Source organism: Coregonus lavaretus, assembly GCF_964263955.1.
Source record: "Coregonus lavaretus genome assembly, chromosome: 21".
Lineage (NCBI taxonomy): Eukaryota > Metazoa > Chordata > Actinopteri > Salmoniformes > Salmonidae > Coregonus > Coregonus lavaretus.
Window position 1 is genome coordinate 2,298,843 of NC_140008.1, and position 19,143 is coordinate 2,317,985.

Sequence of the window (19,143 nt, forward strand, 5' to 3'; positions counted from 1 at the left end):
GAGGCCATCTGTTGTAGCCAGGCTGAGGTCAAGGTTTAAGCAGGAAGAATGGCAAGCTCACCAAAATAACAACAGCCACGGCCTGCCATTGTCCACCCTCAACCTTCTCAACCTCTCGCTGTGCGCTTTTAAAGGAACAGGACACCGTTTTTGAAGTCTCATAAGCTTGGATGACCTTGAAATAGGATTTAGGACTTAGGGAATAGGACTTAGGACTTAGGGAATAGGATTTAGGACTTAGGGAATAGGACTTAGGCAACAGGACTTAGGGAATAGGACTTAGGGAATAAGATTTAGGGAATAGGATTCAGGATTTATGGAATAGGCCTTAGGCAATATGACTTAGGGAATAGGATTTATGACTTAGGGAATAGGATTTATGACTTAGGGAATAGGATTTATGACTTAGGGAATAGGATTTATGACTTAGGGAATAGGATTTATGATTTAGGGAAAATGATTTATGATTTAGGGAATAGGATTTATGAATAGGATTGATGACTTAGGGAATAGGATTTATGACTTAGGGAATAGGATTTAGGGAATTTGATTTATGATTTAGGGAATAGGACTTAGGGAATAGGATTTATGACTTAGGGAATATGATTTATGACTTAGGGAATATGATTTATGATTTAGGGAATAGGATTCATGACTTAGGGAATAGGACTGTTTGAGGCCTGTGGGCAGGAAAGACGTCATTTGGTTAGGATTGTTTGAGGCCTGTGGACAGGAAATACATGTCATTTGGTTAGGACTGTTTGAGGCCTGTGGGCAGGAAAGACGTCACAGGTTAGGACTGTTTGAGGCCTGTGGGCAGGAAAGACGTCACAGGGAATGTGACTCTGTTCTGCATTAGGTCAATGTTTACAGAAAATCTGAGGGGCAAGAAGACTGTTAGCAGAAAGACTAATTTACCCAAACAGTGAATCCAACTTGTTTACATACCACAGGGTTTGAATATACTCATCTCTGGTCTTTTATATATATTTTATTCATCCATTTGTCATTTATTTCAACAGTTGAGTCCCATATCTCCCTTTTCGAGGGATCCCTACAATTGAGGCATCTTTACTAGTAACACGTTACATTAAACCATTACATCATCTCTCTGTATGTTCCAGGACTAAACAATGAGGAATACCAGGCGGTGATTGGCAACGACACGACCAGCTACATCGTAGATGACCTGGAGCCAGCCTGGAGCTACTCCTTCTACGTCGTGGCCTATATGCCGATGGGCGCTAGCCGTATGTCTGAGCAAGTCTGTCAGCGCACCCTGGAGGACGGTGAGTAGGCCACACAAGTAGACTTTTGTCATGCCAATGAATAGAATGTCATGTAACTGAGCAGATAGCAGGGACTCAACGATTCCTTTCTGTGACTTCGCTTCATTTGACAGTGTGAGTGATTGTGCGCGTTTTAAGTTTGACTACACTGCAGTCGGACTGTGCAGAATCACTGATCTACATATCATCCCAAATAACTGCTCAATATTGGGATTAAGGTTCTGCGATTCTGCGCCTCGCCTTGTCTCAAACTGATCCATTCAAACACGCTAACTGTGTATGTCTCCTGAGTGACACAGTGGTCTAAGGCACTGCATCGCAGTGCTAGCTGTGCCACTAGAGATCCTGGTTCGAATCCAGGCTCTGTCGTAGCCGGCCGCGACCGGGAGACCCATGGGGCGGCGCACAATTGGCCCAGCGTCGTTCAGGGTATGGGAGGGAATGGCCGGCAGGGATGTAGCTCAGTTTGCAACGCCAGGGTTGTGGGTTCAATTCCCACGGGGGGCCAGTATGAAAAAATTAAAAAATAATAATGTATGCACTAACTGTAAGTCGCTCTGGATAAGAGCGTCTGCTAAATGACGTAAATGTATGTGTGGTGAATGTCCTCCCCAGTGCCCCTTCGTACCCCAGAGCTCAGCCTGACCAGCCACAGCCCTACAGACGTCCAGGTTTCGTGGCAGCCTCTACCAGCCAAACTGTCCCGTGGGCGCATCTGGGCCTATCGTCTGTCCTACCGCACGGCTGCAGACGCCGCGGTTCTGTCTGTGGAGCTGGCCCAGAACAACACCCAGTACCTCCTGGGAGACCTTCAGTCTGATACCATCTACCTGCTCCGGATCGCTGCAGCCACCAGGGTGGGGTGGTGTGAACCCTCGTCCTGGACCTCCCACCGCACACCCAAGACCTCTAGTAATAAAGGTAACTAACATCACAGCCTAGCCCGAGACTAGTAATAAAGGTAACTAACATCACAGCCTAATCCTAACCCTAGCCTGAGACTAGTAATAACGTCAACTAACATCACAGCCTAACCCTAGCCCGAGACTAGTAATAAAGGTAACTAACATCACAGCCTAATCCTAACCCTAGCCTGAGACTAGTAATAACATTAACTAACATCACAGCCTAACCCTAGCCCGAGACTAGTAATAAAGGTAACTAACATCACAGCCTAACCCTAGCCCAAAACTAGTAATAAAGGTAACTAACATCACAGCCTAGCCCGAGACTAGTAATAAAGTTAACTAACATCACAGCCTAATCCTAGCCTGAGACTAGTAATAAAGGTAACTAACATCACAGCCTAATCCTAGCCTGAGACTAGTAATAACGTTAACTAACATCACAGCCTAATCCTAGCCCGAGACTAGTAATAAAGGTAACTAACATCACAGCCTAATCCTAATCCTAGCCTGAGACTAGTAATAAAGTTAACTAACATCACAGCCTAATCCTAGCCTGAGACTAGTAATAAAGGTAACTAACATCACAGCCTAATCCTAACCCTAGCCCGAGACTAGTAATAAAGTTAACTAACATCACAGCCTAATCCTAGCCTGAGACTAGTAATAAAGGTAACTAACATCACAGCCTAATCCTAATCCTAGCCTGAGACTAGTAATAAAGGTAACTAACATCACAGCCTAATCCTAACATCACAGCCTAATCCTAATCCTAGCCTGAGACTAGTAATAAAGGTAACTAACATCACAGCCTAATCCTAATCCTAGCCTGAGACTAGTAATAAAGGTAACTAACATCACAGCCTAATCCTAACCCTAGCCCGAGACTAGTAATAAAGTTGACTAACATCACAGCCTAATCCTAGCCTGAGACTAGTAATAAAGGTAACTAACATCACAGCCTAATCCTAGCCTGAGACTAGTAATAAAGGTAACTAACATCACAGCCTAATCCTAATCCTAGCCTGAGACTAGTAATAAAGGTAACTAACATCACAGCCTAATCCTAACATCACAGCCTAATCCTAATCCTAGCCTGAGACTAGTAATAAAGGTAACTAACATCACAGCCTAATCCTAATCCTAGCCTGAGACTAGTAATAAAGGTAACTATCATCACAGCCTAATCCTAACCCTAGCCCGAGACTAGTAATAAAGTTAACTAACATCACAGCCTAATCCTAGCCTGAGACTAGTAATAAAGGTAACTAACATCACAGCCTAATCCTAGCCTGAGACTAGTAATAAAGGTAACTAACATCACAGCCTAATCCTAATCCTAGCCTGAGACTAGTAATAAAGGTAACTAACATCACAGCCTAATCCTAACATCACAGCGTAATCCTAACATCACAGCCTAATCCTAATCCTAGCCTGAGACTAGTAATAAAGGTAACTAACATCACAGCATGTAGAAGTGTTCAGAAACATATTCTATTCTTATTTACAAAAAAGTGACTCCGAAATTACACAATTTAACATTAATTTCTAATGCATTTTACCAGACGCTATTCTCCAGAGTGATTTACAGGAGCAATTAGGGTTAAGTGCTTTGCTCAAGGGCACATCAACATATTTTTTTCTCTCTCTCACCTATTCGGCTCAGGGATTCGAACCGGCGACCTTTCAGTTACTGGCCCAACGTTCTTAACTGCTAGGGTACCTTCTGCACACCCAAAATGTAGTCATTGCGTGCTAGGACCATGGGACCAACTACTAAACCTTTGACTACGTTAATACACATATAAGTGAATTTCTCCCAATACTTTTGACACCTTCAAATGGGGGGGACTAGATATATAAAGTGCTTTCATTTCCAAACGGTAAAACAGATATATGTATGAAAATACCCTCAAATGAAAGGTGACGTTCTGTCCTGTCGCCACATTTGATCTCAGATCCAAAATGACGGAGTATAGAGGCAAATGTAAAGTTTTAGCTTCACTGTCCGAATAAATATACGCAGTGGAGCAATTATGAAGATGAAAAGATATTGAGTCGTTTTTTGGTGGGACAATGGAAGTTTGCTTGAAAATAAATATATTTTTATTGTTTCATAGGGAATGCCTTCTTCAGGATTTTAACAGGAAGAAGGATTTAGCAGTTATAACAGACAGGTCCTGCTGTAGATACAGGTCTTGTAGTCAAACTGTGCAGAATATGGCTGTGAACATGGTTGTCAGTCAGGGAGAATAGATGGGCTCACTCCTTAGAGTGTGGGTGGGTGGGTCAGTGGGTGTGGGTGGGTGTGTCAGTGGGTGTGGGTGGGTGTGTCAGTGTGTGTGGGTGGGTGGGTGGGTCATTGTGGGTGGGTGGGTGTGTCAGTGTGTGTGGGTGGGTGGGTGGGTCATTGTGGGTGGGTGGGTGGGTCAGTGTGTGTGGGTGGGTGTGTCAGTGTGTGTGGGTGGGTGTGTCAGTGTGTGTGGGTGCGTATGTCAGTGTGTGTGGGTGGGTGGGTCAGTGTGGGTGGGTGGGTGGGTCAGTGTGTGTGGGTGGGTGGGTCAGTGTGTGTGGGTGCGTATGTCAGTGTGTGTGGGTGGGTGGGTGGGTCAGTGTGGGTGGGTGGGTGGGTCAGTGTGGGTGGGTGGGTGTGTCAGTGTGTGTGGGTGGGTGGGTCAGTGTGTGTGGGTGGGTGGGTCAGTGGGTGTGGGTGGGTGTGTCAGTGTGTGGGTGGGTCAGTGTGTGTGGGTGGGTGGGTCAGTGTGTGGGTGGGTCAGTGTGTGTGGGTGGGTGGGTCAGTGTGTGTGGGTGGGTGGGTGGGTGTCTGGGTTGTGTGTGGGTGTGTGGGGGATGATATTGTGAATCCTTAGCCAGCTGTTTCTTTTCAAGTAATTTAATTTACCACAGAATAGAAATTAAAACACTATAGTTTCACACACAATATAAAAGCTATTAACAATTCCAAGGTATTGGTATTGGTTGCCATTTGAACAGATTAGATCCCTGGTATCCTACTACAGCCATTTCTTAGGGAAGTCTACTATAGTCTATCTTTATTTTGATTGGACAATGCTTTTGTTGTCATCATAGCATTGACTTATTGTCTCAACACAACCGGTCTTTGTCAGGGGCTTGTTTGTTTATGATCAATGTTCCATGGTGTCACGGTAACCAGTGAATAATTTGAAACTGAACAATATAGTTGAAGTCGGAAGTTAGCCAAATACATTTAAACTCAGTTTTTCACAATTCCTGACATTTAATCCTAGTAAATATTCCCTGTTTTAGGTCAGTTAGGATCACCACTTTATTTTAAGAATGTGAAATGTCAGAATAATAGTAGAGAGAATGATTTATTTCAGCTTTTATTTCTTTCATCACATTTCCAGTGGGTCAGAAGTTTACATACACTCAATTAGTATTTGGTAGCATTGCCTTTCAATTGTTTAACTTGGGTCAAACGTTTCGGGTAGCCTTCCACAAGCTTCCCACAATAAATTGGGTGAATTTTGGCTCATTCCTCCTGACAGAGCTGGTGTAACTGAGTCAGGTTTGTAGGCCTCCTTGCTCGCACACGCTTTTTCGGTTCTGCCCACACATTTTCTATAGGCTTGAGGTCAGGGCTTTGTGATGGCCACTCCAATACCTTGACTTTGTTGTCCTTAAGCCATTTTGCCACAACTTTGGAAGTATGCTTGGGGTCATTGTCCATTTGGAAGACCCATTTGCGACCAAGCTTTAACTTCCTGACTGATGTCTTAAGATGTTGCTTCAATATATCCACATAATTTTCCTTCCTCATGATGTCATCTATTTTGTGAAGTGCACCAGTCCCTCCTGCAGCAAAGCACCCCCACAGCATGAAGCTGCCACCCCCGTGCTTCACGGTTGGGATGGTGTTCTTCGGCTTGCAAGCGTACCCCTTTTTCCTCCAAACATAACGATGGTCATTATGGCCAAACAGTTCTATTTTTGTTTCATCAGACCAGAGGACATTTCTCCAAAAAGTACAGAACGCGTCTCCTTCCTGAGCGGTATGACGGCTGCGTGGTCCCATGGTGTTTATACTTGCGTACTATTATTTGTACAGATGAACGTGGTACCTTCAGGCGTTTGGAAATTGCTCCCAAGGATGAACCAGACATTTTTCTGAGGTCTTGGCTGATTTCTTTTGATTTTCCCATAATGTCAAGCAAAGAGGCACTGAGTTTGAAGGTAGGCCTTGAAATACATCCACAGGTACACCTCCAATTGACTCAAATGATGTCAATTAGCCTATCAGAAGCTTCTAAAGCCATGACATAATTTTCTGGAATTTTCCAAGCTGTTTAAAGGCACAGTCAACTTAGTGTATGTAAACTTCTGAGCCACTGGAATTGTGATACAGTGAATTATAAGTGAAATAACCTGTCTGTAAACAATTGTTGGAAAAATTACTTGTGTCATGCACAAAGTAGATGTCCTAACCGACTTGCCAAAACTATAGTTTGTTAACAAGAAATTTGTGGAGTGGTTGAAAAATCCGACCTACGTGTATGTAAACCTCCGACTTCAACTGCGTCTTTGTTGTTTGACCTTGTAGTTCATAACTGTAACAGAAACAATCTATTACCTAAGATACTCTGTTGGCTGCGAGGCCGTGAGTGGCTGGTTCTTCACATGGTATTGATTTTTCCTCATAGGATGGTAGCACTGGTATGTTTGATATTTCTGTGTACAGTGGTTTTTCCAATCCCTGCCTCTGCTATGCGTGTTTTTTTTTACAGTTAATAACATAACCTTTATGGTACTGTACTGTACCTCATTATGTAACCTTGATGTTGTACCATCACTCGGACACAGGAAGTCCCCATTGTGAGCAGGCAGTTCCTGGAAACAAGGCTTTGTGCATTGAATCCTTTCAATAACAGAATGATATGTTAATAACAGAATGATGTGCCAATAACAGAATGATGTGTCAATAACAGAATGATATGTCAGTAACAGAATGATGTGTCAATAACAGAATGATGTGTCAATAACAGAATGATGTGTCAATAACAGAATGATGTGTCAGTAACAGAATGATGTGTCAATAACAGAATGATGTGTCAATAACAGAATGATGTGTCAATAACAGAATGATGCGTTGTACTATGTGTAAGGGTTGCTGGTTGGCTTTCATTGTAGACATAGTGTGCATCTTAAATGGCACCCTATTCCCTATATAGTGCACTACTTTTGACCCGAGACCTATTTGAGATGCAGCCAGTATGTGTCCTTCGTCCTCCTCTTCATACCTGTTCTCCTTCCTGTGTCCCCACAGTGCCACCAGCCCCACTGCTGCAGCAACTGGAGCCTCTCAACTGCACCTCCATCTTGGTTGGATGGCAGCCATCTCCAGGCCTCGTGGTCGTCCAGGGTTACCGGCTCTGTTACCATGAGGAGGGCCAACCAGAACAGCCCTCCATCCAGCTCCAGCCTGAGGACACAGAATACACCATCAGTGGTCTGGGTAAGTGATGATTAGAAATAGGTATAGATTGGGTAGAGGTGGGTAGAGGTAGAGGTAGAGGTGGGTAGAGGTAGAGGTAGAGGTAGAGGTAGAGGTGGGTAGAGGTAGAGGTAGAGGTAGAGGTAGAGGTAGAGGTAGAGGTGGGTAGAGGTGGGTAGAGGTAGAGGTGGGTAGGGGTAGAGGTAGAGGTGGGTAGAGGTAGAGGTGGGTAGGGGTAGAGGTAGAGGTGGGTAGAGGTAGAGGTGGGTAGAGGTAGAGGTGGGTAGAGGTAGAGGTGGGTAGGGGTAGAGGTAGAGGTGGGTAGAGGTAGAGGTGGGTAGAGGTAGAGGTGGGTAGAGGTAGAGGTGGGTAGTAGTAGAGGTGGGTAGAGGTAGAGGTAGAGGTGGGTAGGGGTAGAGGTGGGTAGAGGTAGAGGTAGAGGTAGAGGTGGGTAGAGGTAGAGGTAGAGGTGGGTAGAGGTAGAGGTAGAGGTAGAGGTGGGTAGAGGTAGAGGTAGAGGTGGGTAGAGGTAGAGGTAGAGGTAGAGGTGGGTAGAGGTAGAGGTAGAGGTGGGTAGAGGTAGAGGTAGAGGTAGAGGTGGGTAGAGGTAGAGGTGGGTAGAGGTAGAGGTAGAGGTAGAGGTGGGTAGAGGTAGAGGTAGAGGTGGGTAGAGGTAGAGGTGGGTAGAGGTAGAGGTGGGTAGGGGTAGAGGTAGAGGTGGGTAGAGGTAGAGGTGGGTAGAGGTAGAGGTAGAGGTGGGTAGAGGTAGAGGTGGGTAGAGGTAGAGGTAGAGGTGGGTAGAGGTAGAGGTAGAGGTGGGTAGAGGTAGAGGTAGAGGTAGAGGTGGATAGAGGTGGGTAGAGGTAGAGGTAGAGGTGGGTAGAGGTAGAGGTGGGTAGAGGTAGAGGTAGAGGTGGGTAGTGGTAGAGGTGGGTAGAGGTGGGTAGAGGTAGAGGTAGAGGTGGGTAGAGGTAGAGGTGGGTAGAGGTAGAGGTGGTAGAGGTAGAGGTAGAGGTGGGTAGAGGTAGAGGTGGTAGAGGTAGGGGTAGAGGTGGGTAGAGGTAGAGGTAGAGGTGGGTAGAGGTAGAGGTGGGTAGAGGTGGGTAGAGGTAGAGGTGGGTAGAGGTAGAGGTGGGTAGAGGTAGAGGTAGAGGTGGGTAGAGGTAGAGGTGGTAGAGGTAGAGGTAGAGGTGGGTAGAGGTAGAGGTGGGTAGAGGTAGAGGTGGGTAGAGGTAGAGGTAGAGGTGGTAGAGGTAGAGGTGGGTAGAGGTAGAGGTAGAGGTGGGTAGAGGTAGAGGTGGGTAGAGGTAGAGGTGGTAGAGGTAGAGGTGGGTAGAGGTGGGTAGAGGTGGGTAGAGGTAGAGGTAGAGGTAGAGGTGGGTAGAGGTAGAGGTAGAGGTAGAGGTGGGTAGAGGTAGAGGTAGAGGTAGAGGTGGATAGAGGTGGGTAGAGGTAGAGGTGGAGGTGGGTAGAGGTAGAGGTAGAGGTAGAGGTGGGTAGAGGTAGAGGTAGAGGTTGAGGTAGAGGTGGGTAGAGGTAGAGGTAGAGGTGGGTAGAGGTAGAGGTGGGTAGAGGTAGAGGTGGGTAGAGGTAGAGGTGGGTAGAGGTAGAGGTAGAGGTAGAGGTAGAGGTGGGTAGAGGTGGGTAGAGGTAGAGGTAGAGGTAGAGGTGGGTAGAGGTAGAGGTAGAGGTAGAGGTGGGTAGAGGTGGGTAGAGGTAGAGGTGGGTAGAGGTAGAGGTGGGTAGAGGTAGAGGTGGGTAGAGGTAGAGGTAGAGGTTGAGTGGCTGTAGGGACATCAACAGGTTACTAAGGGGAGATTCAGATACAGGAGGACAGCCATGGAACGGAGGGAGGGAGTGTTAGTGTCCCCTAAAGCTGAGGTATATTTTGCATGGCCTTATTTTTCAATATGTAGTGACATCATCTTTTAGTGTCCCCTTGTCCTTTCTCTCGGTCCGTCCCTGATCAATACGGCCTCTCCCAAACAGACCTCCCTTGCCCCCCCAGCCCCAATCCCTCTCCATCCATAGCCTGATCAATACGGCCTCTCCTAAACAGACCCTCCCTCGCCTCCCCAGCCCCACTGTCCAGTCCCAAGCTCCTCCCCCAATCCCTCTCCATCCATAGCCTGGTCCCAGATCTGTTTGTGCTGTCTTACCAACTCCTATGGTCATTATCACATTTGGCATCATAATGACCATATGAGTTGAGAAGACAGCACCAACAGATCTGGGACCAGGCTAGTCCAGTCCCTGTCCAGTCCCCAGTGTCTCTCCATCCCCTCCCCAGTGCCTCTCCATCCCCTCCCTAGTGTCTCTCCATCCCCTCCCCAGTGTCTCTCCATCCCCTCCCCAGTGCCTCTCCATCCCCTCCCCAGTGCCTCTCCATCCCCTCCCCAGTGCCTCTCCATCCCCTCCCCAGTGCCTCTCCATCCCCTCCCCAGTGTCTCTCCATCCCCTCCCCAGTGCCTCTCCATCCCCTCCCCAGTGTCTCTCCATCCCCTCCCCAGTGTCTCTCCATCCCCTCCCCAGTGTCTCTCCATCCCCTCCCCAGTGTCTCTCCATCCCCTCCCCAGTGTCTCTCCATCCCCTCCCCAGTGCCTCTCCATCCCCTCCCCAGTGTCTCTCCATCCCCTCCCCAGTGTCTCTCCATCCCCTCCCCAGTGTCTCTCCATCCCCTCCCCAGTGCCTCTCCATCCCCTCCCCAGTGTCTCTCCATCCCCTCCCCAGTGCCTCTCCATCCCCTCCCCAGTGTCTCTCCATCCACTCCCCAGTGTCTCTCCATCCCCTCCCCAGTGTCTCTCCATCCCCTCCCCAGTGTCTCTCCATCCCCTCCCCAGTGCCTCTCCATCCCCTCCCCAGTGCCTCTCCATCCCCTCCCCAGTGCCTCTCCATCCCCTCCCCAGTGTCTCTCCATCCCCTCCCCAGTGTCTCTCCATCCCCTCCCCAGTGTCTCTCCATCCCCTCCCCAGTGTCTCTCCATCCCCTCCCCAGTGTCTCTCCATCCCCTCCCCAGTGTCTCTCCATCCCCTCCCCAGTGCCTCTCCATCCCCTCCCCAGTGCCTCTCCATCCCCTCCCCAGTGTCTCTCCATCCCCTCCCCAGTGCCTCTCCATCCCCTCCCCAGTGTCTCTCCATCCCCTCCCCAGTGCCTCTCCATCCCCTCCCCAGTGTCTCTCCATCCCCTCCCCAGTGTCTCTCCATCCCCTCCCCAGTGTCTCTCCATCCCCTCCCCAGTGTCTCTCCATCCCCTCCCCAGTGTCTCTCCATCCCCTCCCCAGTGCCTCTCCATCCCCTCCCCAGTGTCTCTCCATCCCCTCCCCAGTGTCTCTCCATCCCCTCCCCAGTGTCTCTCCATCCCCTCCCCAGTGTCTCTCCATCCCCTCCCCAGTGTCTCTCCATCCCCTCCCCAGTGTCTCTCCATCCCCTCCCCAGTGTCTCTCCATCCCCTCCCCAGTGCCTCTCCATCCCCTCCCCAGTGTCTCTCCATCCCCTCCCCAGTGTCTCTCCATCCCCTCTCCCCGAATTGTGTGATCAGAAAAGCCTCCAAGGGGTTAGAGGTCAGGGCCCAGATGTCCTTCCCACCACTGTTTCCCATGGATCTCATCCCTGGCCTGCATACATTATCCCTGGCTATTGTTCTGCAGAGCCACTGGACCAGAGCTGCCCTATGACACCAACCCCCCTCCCCCCCCCCACCCGAAACCCTGACTAGCACCTCCTCTACAGCTGGACGGGAGGGGGACGGGGGGGACAGGGGGGGGGGGGGGGTTACCACCACACTCCACATCCCCCTGGGATTGGCCAGAGCTGGACAGACCTATGACCTATGGCCGTGACACAGTGGACTTGGATTAGAGAATTGCCATGTCTGTCCCCCCCCCATTACACAATGGCCTGCTGGCTGTGTTGTCCATGTAAATAGTGATGGCCTGCTGGCTGTGTTGTCCATGTAAATAGTGATGGCCTGCTGGCTGTGTTGTCCATGTAAATAGTGATGGCCTGCTGGCTGTGTTGTCCATGTAAATAGTGATGGCCTGCTGGCTGTGTTGTCCATGTAAATAGTGATGGCCAGCTGGCTGTGTTGTTGTCCATGTAAATAGTGATGGCCTGCTGGCTGTGTTGTCCATGTAAATAGTGATGGCCTGCTGGCTGTGTTGTCCATGTAAATAGTGATGGCCAGCTGGCTGTGTTGTCCATGTAAATAGTGATGGCATGCTGGCTGTGTTGTCCATGTAAATAGTGCCCAACAGATGCAGAGGAGTCCATGTGATTGTGAAACAGTCCTTAGACTGATAGAGATGAGATAGGGATGTATATCTTGGTTGATTTGATTAGATCTTGATATAGGCTTTTAATTCCCATTTCTTCGAACAGGTAAAGGATTTATCCGGAAGTAAATCAACAGATTTATCTAGAAGGAATCAAATGATATATGCTCATGATGAGTTAAGGTTCCATACTGGGCAACTGCCTCAATAATAGCATTCTTACTTGCTCCTCACCATTCCTCCAGGCCTATATGTCTCCAAGTTGAAGGGTAGATAGAAGGGTGGAGGGGCAGCCAGTTGGAACAGAAGTTCCTGAGAAGTTGAAACAAAGGGGCCCAGCTTCTCCCCTCTCCAATCCCCTTCTCTCCACTCCACTCCACTCCTCTCCTCTCCTCTCCTCTCCTCTCCTCTCCTCTCCTCTCCTCTCCTCTCCTCTCCTCTCCTCTCCTCTCCTCTCCTTTCCTCTCCTCTCCTCTCCTCTCCTCTCCTCTCCTCTCCTCTCCTCTCCTCTCCTCTCCTCTCCTCTCCTCTCCTCTCCTCTCCTCTCCTCTCCTCTCCTCTCCTCTCCTCTCCTCTCCTCTCCTCTCCACTCCTCTCCTCTCCTCTCCCACACTCCTGAAGCCCAGATTCCTTCTCTGACCCCTGACCCTAGTCAGCCACCCCCCGGTCCCAGGGGCCCTGGATCCCAGCAGCTGAATGTTGCCCCTGGCCCCCCAGCCCCGGCCGAGACCCCCTGGCCACCATTCCCCACCAGCACACAACAGACCTGGACACACACACAACCTCCCTCCGCCCCTCTCCACTGGTCAACACCCAGAACCTTTCACGCCAAGAGACATAAAACAACTTAACGCTCCCTTACATACAGCATGGTTAACGAGGTGGTGGCCATGGCGATGGTGGTTTTTTTAAAGTGAAAGACACTGGATTGAATTGCACAGTTTTTAAGCGAAAGGGTAATAACTTGTTTTAACTATATAAACCTTGTTTGATTTCTCTGAACTGATTTTTTGCAGAATCCTCATGTGGTTACCGGAGGTTGGTTCAATTCAGAAAGTAAATAGAAATTCCAATCCCAATTTTCATCAACGCTTTTCAATGACAAAACTGAAATTGATGCAGTAACCAGCATGGATGAAAGCCAGCTGTAGTTCATTTAGCAGAGCGTGAGGACTCCATTTATTTAGGATGAAGAGAGACAGTCAGTACTCCTGTCTGTTATGGGGTTCAGAAGTAACTCCTCTGTTTCTAAAGGTCTACAGGCAGACTGTGGGCTCATTCCCAAAGCTCTCTCCTCTCTGCTCTGTGACAAGATATGATAGATAGACTGGGGTCAGGGGGATACAGGAGAGCCTCTCTGTGTGAATACGGAACAGACAGCAGAAACCAAGGGGTTAACGTTGCCCTCCAGCGCTTAACTGTCATCCTAATCTGTTGGAGGCTAGTCCTTTAACTGACAAAGGCAAACTAGAAATCAGATCCGTATAGAGGTCGGAGGTGGAACTGGGTTAGAGCTGTCAAATCCACAAGCGGCTCCCGCCGTTATTCCTAAAGCGGACATTGCTATTGGCTGCACAGAGTCGCATTAAGAGAAATCCCATGCAGCCTTGTTTACACGTTCCAACACTGGAATGTGAGATGTGATCTACACCTGGATTAGGATGATTATAACTCCTCATTAGTCCGTTAAATGATTTTCTATTTGAGCATCGTTATTTCTGTACAGGCTACACCAGGGCTACTCTAGTACTATTTGAGAAGGTTTGGTCACACAAATTTCCTAGGTGGCAAAGGTCTGGTTGGGTATTGACATTTATCGGCGTGGAAACAAACACCCAGGCAACCCCAAACTGTTGTTGGCAGAGAGAAAATGTTTTCAAGCAAATGTTGCGCAATTCTACAAATCTTGCATGGGGCAGAGATTTTTTGGGGGGCTGTTTTAAAGCTAATTTCCTGCAATTCTACAAATGTTTCCATGTTTTATGTGTGTTTATATGATACCAGGGGTCGAAGCTCGACCAAGTTCCCCAGTTAGTTTTTGTAGTCGGGACCCGCGGTCCGTATTGACCCCGTTCTGGGTCCGGACGGCGCCAACGCAGTTCCACCCCCGACACCGCCAAAACGTTGGCTACGTGGCTGTCGGCTATCGCCGGTTAACGCTTGATCTGATTGGATCTAGGCCTTGGTGTGTTAACTGGTTTGAACTCATTGTGACTGATAGTGGCCCTCTCAGGCTTTTGTTAGCCCCAGTTGTTTTAACTGGGTCAGTTGATAGTAAACAGAACATTTAATATTTATTTCCACTTTTATGTTATTTATTAATCTACTGTTGATTGTTTTCTAGACCCAAGGAGGAAGTACCATGTGAAACTGTTGGCACTAAGCCTAGTAGGAGATGGTTACCAGGCCGACCAGACCGTCAGCACCCCAGGATGTGTGTGTACGTAAAAAACAAAACAAAAAAATCAGATAAATTCTTACCATTGAACTGCTTCAGCTTCTGTTCATCCTGAAGTCTACATTGGCCTCTAACACATCTCCCACCACCATAAAAAAAAATACTTCTAGACAGCTGAAGCAAGCGCACACATTTTCTTCAGGAAATAATACCTTTTCTAGTTGGGACTAATTTGTGCGTCTGTGTTTGTTACAGCAGTCCGAGATCACCCGGTGGCCCAGCCTCCAGCCCCGGACCACGTGAGTGCGGTGGCTAACAGCTCGTCAGCGGTGTACCTGCGTTGGAGCCGTCCTGCCTTCGCCTCCGGGAAGGCTGTCAGCTACACAGCTCGCTGTACACGCGTGGGCCTGAAGAACACGTCAGCCATACGATACGTACAGACGTGAGTTCGTGACCAGTGTTCTGCAACAGAACTCCCCAAGTTCAAGAAGACACTTGTGATGTTCATACATGTATACTGGGGTCTGTTGAAGAATACTTTCCTACTATTTTAATACTAAGATTATTACTTCACTACTATGCTTTTATCCATTGTCATTTTTTCAGATCATGGAAATGTATATTTCATGTGGTGATTTTAGTTCTACACTTTGCTTCTAACAAGAGACTGAAGATCAAGATTGTTTTGACACAGTTGTTGGATTGAACCTGTCATGATTGCTAATGCTGTCTGTTCTGTCCTCGTCAGTATCAACCAGAGTGTGCTGATACAAGGTCTGGAACCCAACACCCGCTATGAGTTAGTGACGCGTCTCCATGCCGACCAGCTGTCCAGTCCCTGGAGTTCTGTTGTCCACCAGAGGACCCTTCCTGCAGGTAAACAATCATCTTCTAATCTTCCTTTTCTGACTATCAACTCCCAAGGGTAACCAGGGTAACCAGGGCAACCAGGGTAACCAGGGTAACAAGGGCCCTCTATCTATAGATCATGAAGCGGTCTAATTCACTTTAAAAGCCATCAACAGTAGAGCTTCCTTCCCAGTCTACCCCAAACTGGGCTTGAACCAAGGACCCCTCTGCACACAACAACACTCACCTATCAAAGCCAACCATACTAGATGACGGACCAAGATACTTTTAAACCTAAGAGACTCAAATGACCCTTTTGCTGTTCGTCAGCGCCCAGCCATCCACCTGAAGGTGTGAGGGTGTCTCTGATTGAGGACGACACAGCCCTGGTTTCCTGGAGGGAACCAGAGGGGAACAACCTGGCAGTGACACATTACACCATCCTGTACGCCTCACAGAGGGCCTGGCTGGCCGGACACTGGCAGAAACTGCAGAGGAAGGGTGAGTATGGACACTGGCAGACACTGCAGAGGAAGGGCGAGTATGGACACTGGCAGACACTGCAGAGGGAGGGTGAGTATGGACACTGGCAGACACTGCAGAGGGAGGGTGAGTATGGACACTGGTAGATACTGCAGAGGGAGGGTGAGTATGGACACTGGCAGACACTGCAGAGGGAGGGTGAGTATGGACACTGGCAGACACTGCAGAGGGAGGGTGAGTATGGACACTGGCAGACACTGCAGAGGGAGGGTGAGTATGGACACTGGCAGACACTGCAGAGGGAGGGTGAGTATGGACACTGGCAGACACTGCAGAAGGAGGGTGAGTATGGACACTGGCAGACACTGCAGAGGGAGGGTGAGTATGGACACTGGCAGACACTGCAGAGGGAGGGTGAGTATGGACACTGGCAGACACTGCAGAGGGAAGCTGAGTATGGACACTGGCAGACACTGCAGAGGGAAGCTGAGTATGGACACTGGCAGACACTGCAGAGGGAGGGTGAGTATGGACACTGGCAGACACTGCAGAGGGAGGGTGAGTATGGACACTGGCAGACACTGCAGAGGGAGGGTGAGTATGGACACTGGCAGACACTGCAGAGGGAGGGTGAGTATGGACACTGGCAGACACTGCAGAGGGAGGGTGAGTATGGACACTGGCAGACACTGCAGAGGGAAGCTGAGTATGGACACTGGCAGACACTGCAGAGGGAAGCTGAGTATGGACACTGGCAGACACTGCAGAGGGAGGGTGAGTATGGACACTGGCAGACACTGCAGAGGGAGGGTGAGTATGGACACTGGCAGACACTGCAGAGGGAGGGTGAGTATGGACACTGGCAGACACTGCAGAGGGAGGGTGAGTATGGACACTGGCAGACACTGCAGAGGGAGGGTGAGTATGGACACTGGCAGACACTGCAGAGGGAGGGTGAGTATGGACACTGGCAGACACTGCAGAGGGAGGGTGAGTATGGACAGCTATTGCTTATACCCTTTATACATCACTGAGCCAAGCTGAGCTGAGCTGAGCTGAGCTGTACTGAGCTGTACTGGGCTGGCCTGGTTACACATCCACCGTGGTTACTATAACTGTGCTGGAAAGGACATTGTTAAAAGAACAGATCCGAGCCAACACAGTACATTTTGTATCATGGCTGTGTCCTCATGATGTGTTCTTATTCAGTGCTCTCTAACACCAGTCCTGTCTTTCCCCTACAGGGAGCAACACCATGGCCTTGCTGGAGCGTCTGGAGCCTGGTAACGTCTACCTGGTGAAGATATCTGCCTCCAACCAGGTGGGAGACGGGCCCTTCTCTACCACTGTGGAGCTGGCCCTGGGGCCTGGGCCTAGACACAGAGGGAAGAGGCCCAGGCACTCAGACAGCGGCTCCTCCTCAGACACTACAGGTCAGTATGGTTACAGGGGCAGCGGGTAGCCTGGCAGTTAAGAACGTTAGGCCAGTAAACGAAAGGTTGCTGGTTCGTGTCCCCGAGCCGGCAAAGTGGAAACAACTGCTCCCCGGGTGCTGATGATGTCGATTAAGGCAGCCCCCCCCCCCCGCACCTCTCTGATTCAGTTGAATGCATTCAGTTGTACAACTGACTAGGTATCCCCTTTCCCAATGGAGTGTTGTTGGACTGGGGAGATAAATGAATTTACATGTCTTGAATGTTGATAACACTGCTGTTGGAGACATACAAACTGATCCTGTGCAGAATATAGCATCAAACCAATTATATTTTTAACTCTGCCTTGTCTAAGTGCTAACAGGCTGGTCCCAGATCTGTTAGGGGTGTAAAGCTAACAGCTGTATAGTTCCAGTGCTTATAGTACTTGCCCAAAGTGAGATGATTTCTCCTGTGTAACAGTTTGCCTTCTGCTTGTCTCCTCCAGTGTTCTCTGAGGGCCTGCACCACATGGATCAGAAGTCCATGACAGGCATCATGGTGGGGGTCTGCATCGCTCTGACCTGTATCACCATCTGTGCCCTCATCCTCATCAACAAAGGCAGATCCAGGTACGTATCTATAATATTATTCTTCCTCTTTTATAGTAATCTTCTTCTTCTTCTTTTATAGTAATCTTCTTCTTCCTCTTTTATAGTAATCTTCTTCTTCTTCTTTTATAGTAATCTTCTTCTTCTTCTTTTATAGTAATCTTCTTATTATTATTTTATAGTAATCTTCTTCTTCTTCTTTAATAGTAATCTTCTTCTTCTTTTATAGTAATCTTCTTCTTTGATAGTAATCTTCTTCTTATTATTGTATAATAATCTTCTTCTTCTTCTTTTATAGTAATCTTCTTCTTTTATAGTAATCTTCTTCTTCTTCTTCTTTGATAGTAATCTTCTTCTTATTATTGTATAATAATCTTCTTCTTCTTCTTTTATAGTAATCTTCTTCTTTTATAGTAATCTTCTTCTTCTTTTATAGTAATCTTCTTCTTTTATAGTAATCTTATTATTATTATTTTATAGTAATCTTCTTCTTCTTCTTCTTCTTTTATAGTAATCTTATTATTATTATTTTATAGTAATCTTCTTCTTCTTTTATAGTAATCTTCTTATTTTATAGTAATCTTCTTCTTATTATTTTATAGTAATCTTCTTCTTCTTCTTCTTTTATAGTAATCTTCTTATTATTATTTTATAGTAATCTTCTTCTTCTTTTATAGTAATCTTCTTCTTCTTCTTTTACAGTAATCTTCTTCTTATTTTATAGTAATCTTCTTCTTCTTCTTTTATAGTAATATTCTTCTTTGATAGTAATCTTCTTCTTCTTCTTTTATAGTAATCTTCTTCTTTTATAGTAATCTTCTTCTTCTTATTTTATAGTAATCTTCTTCTTCTTCTTTTATAGTAATCTTCTTCTTTTATAGTAATCTTCTTCTTTTATAGTAATCTTCTTCTTTTATAGTAATCTTCTTCTTCTTTTATAGTAATCTTCTTCTTCTTCTTTTATAGTAATCTTCTTATTCTTATTTTATAGTAATCTTCTTCTTCTTTTATAGTAATCTTCTTATTTTATAGTAAACTTATTTTATAGTAATCTTCTTCTTCTTTTATAGTAATCTTCTTCTTTTATAGTAAACTTATTTTATAGTAATCTTCTTCTTCTTTTATAGTAATCTTTTTATTTTATAGTAATCTTCTTATTTTATAGTAAACTTATTTTATAGTAATCTTCTTCTTTTATAGTAATCTTCTTCTTCTTTTATAGTAATCTTCTTCTTCTTTTATAGTAATCTTCTTCTTTTATAGTAATCTTCTTATTTTATAGTAAACTTATTTTATAGTAATCTTCTTCTTCTTTTATAGTAATCTTCTTCTTCTTTTATAGTAATCTTATTATTACTATTTTATAATAATCTTCTTCTTCTTCTTTTATAGTAATCTTCTTCTTTTATAGTAATCTTATTATTATTATTTTATAGTAATCTTCTTCTTATTT

General features: G+C 46.8%; 1 protein-coding gene across 1 annotated transcript in view; it reads left to right on the plus strand.

Moving 5' to 3' along the window:
- Positions 1–19,143, plus strand: part of LOC311148682 (protogenin B-like) — a gene marked incomplete at both ends in the record, with an annotated part of 44,204 nt that overhangs the window by 21,541 nt on the left and 3,520 nt on the right. The window contains 9 exons of the mRNA XM_084185662.1: positions 1,125–1,289; positions 1,905–2,210; positions 7,500–7,688; positions 14,282–14,377; positions 14,591–14,777; positions 15,084–15,211; positions 15,515–15,685; positions 16,912–17,100; positions 17,588–17,711. Of these exons, the coding sequence (XP_084041788.1) occupies positions 1,125–1,289; positions 1,905–2,210; positions 7,500–7,688; positions 14,282–14,377; positions 14,591–14,777; positions 15,084–15,211; positions 15,515–15,685; positions 16,912–17,100; positions 17,588–17,711 (1,555 nt within the window). The remainder of the gene's footprint in view (positions 1–1,124; positions 1,290–1,904; positions 2,211–7,499; positions 7,689–14,281; positions 14,378–14,590; positions 14,778–15,083; positions 15,212–15,514; positions 15,686–16,911; positions 17,101–17,587; positions 17,712–19,143) is intronic.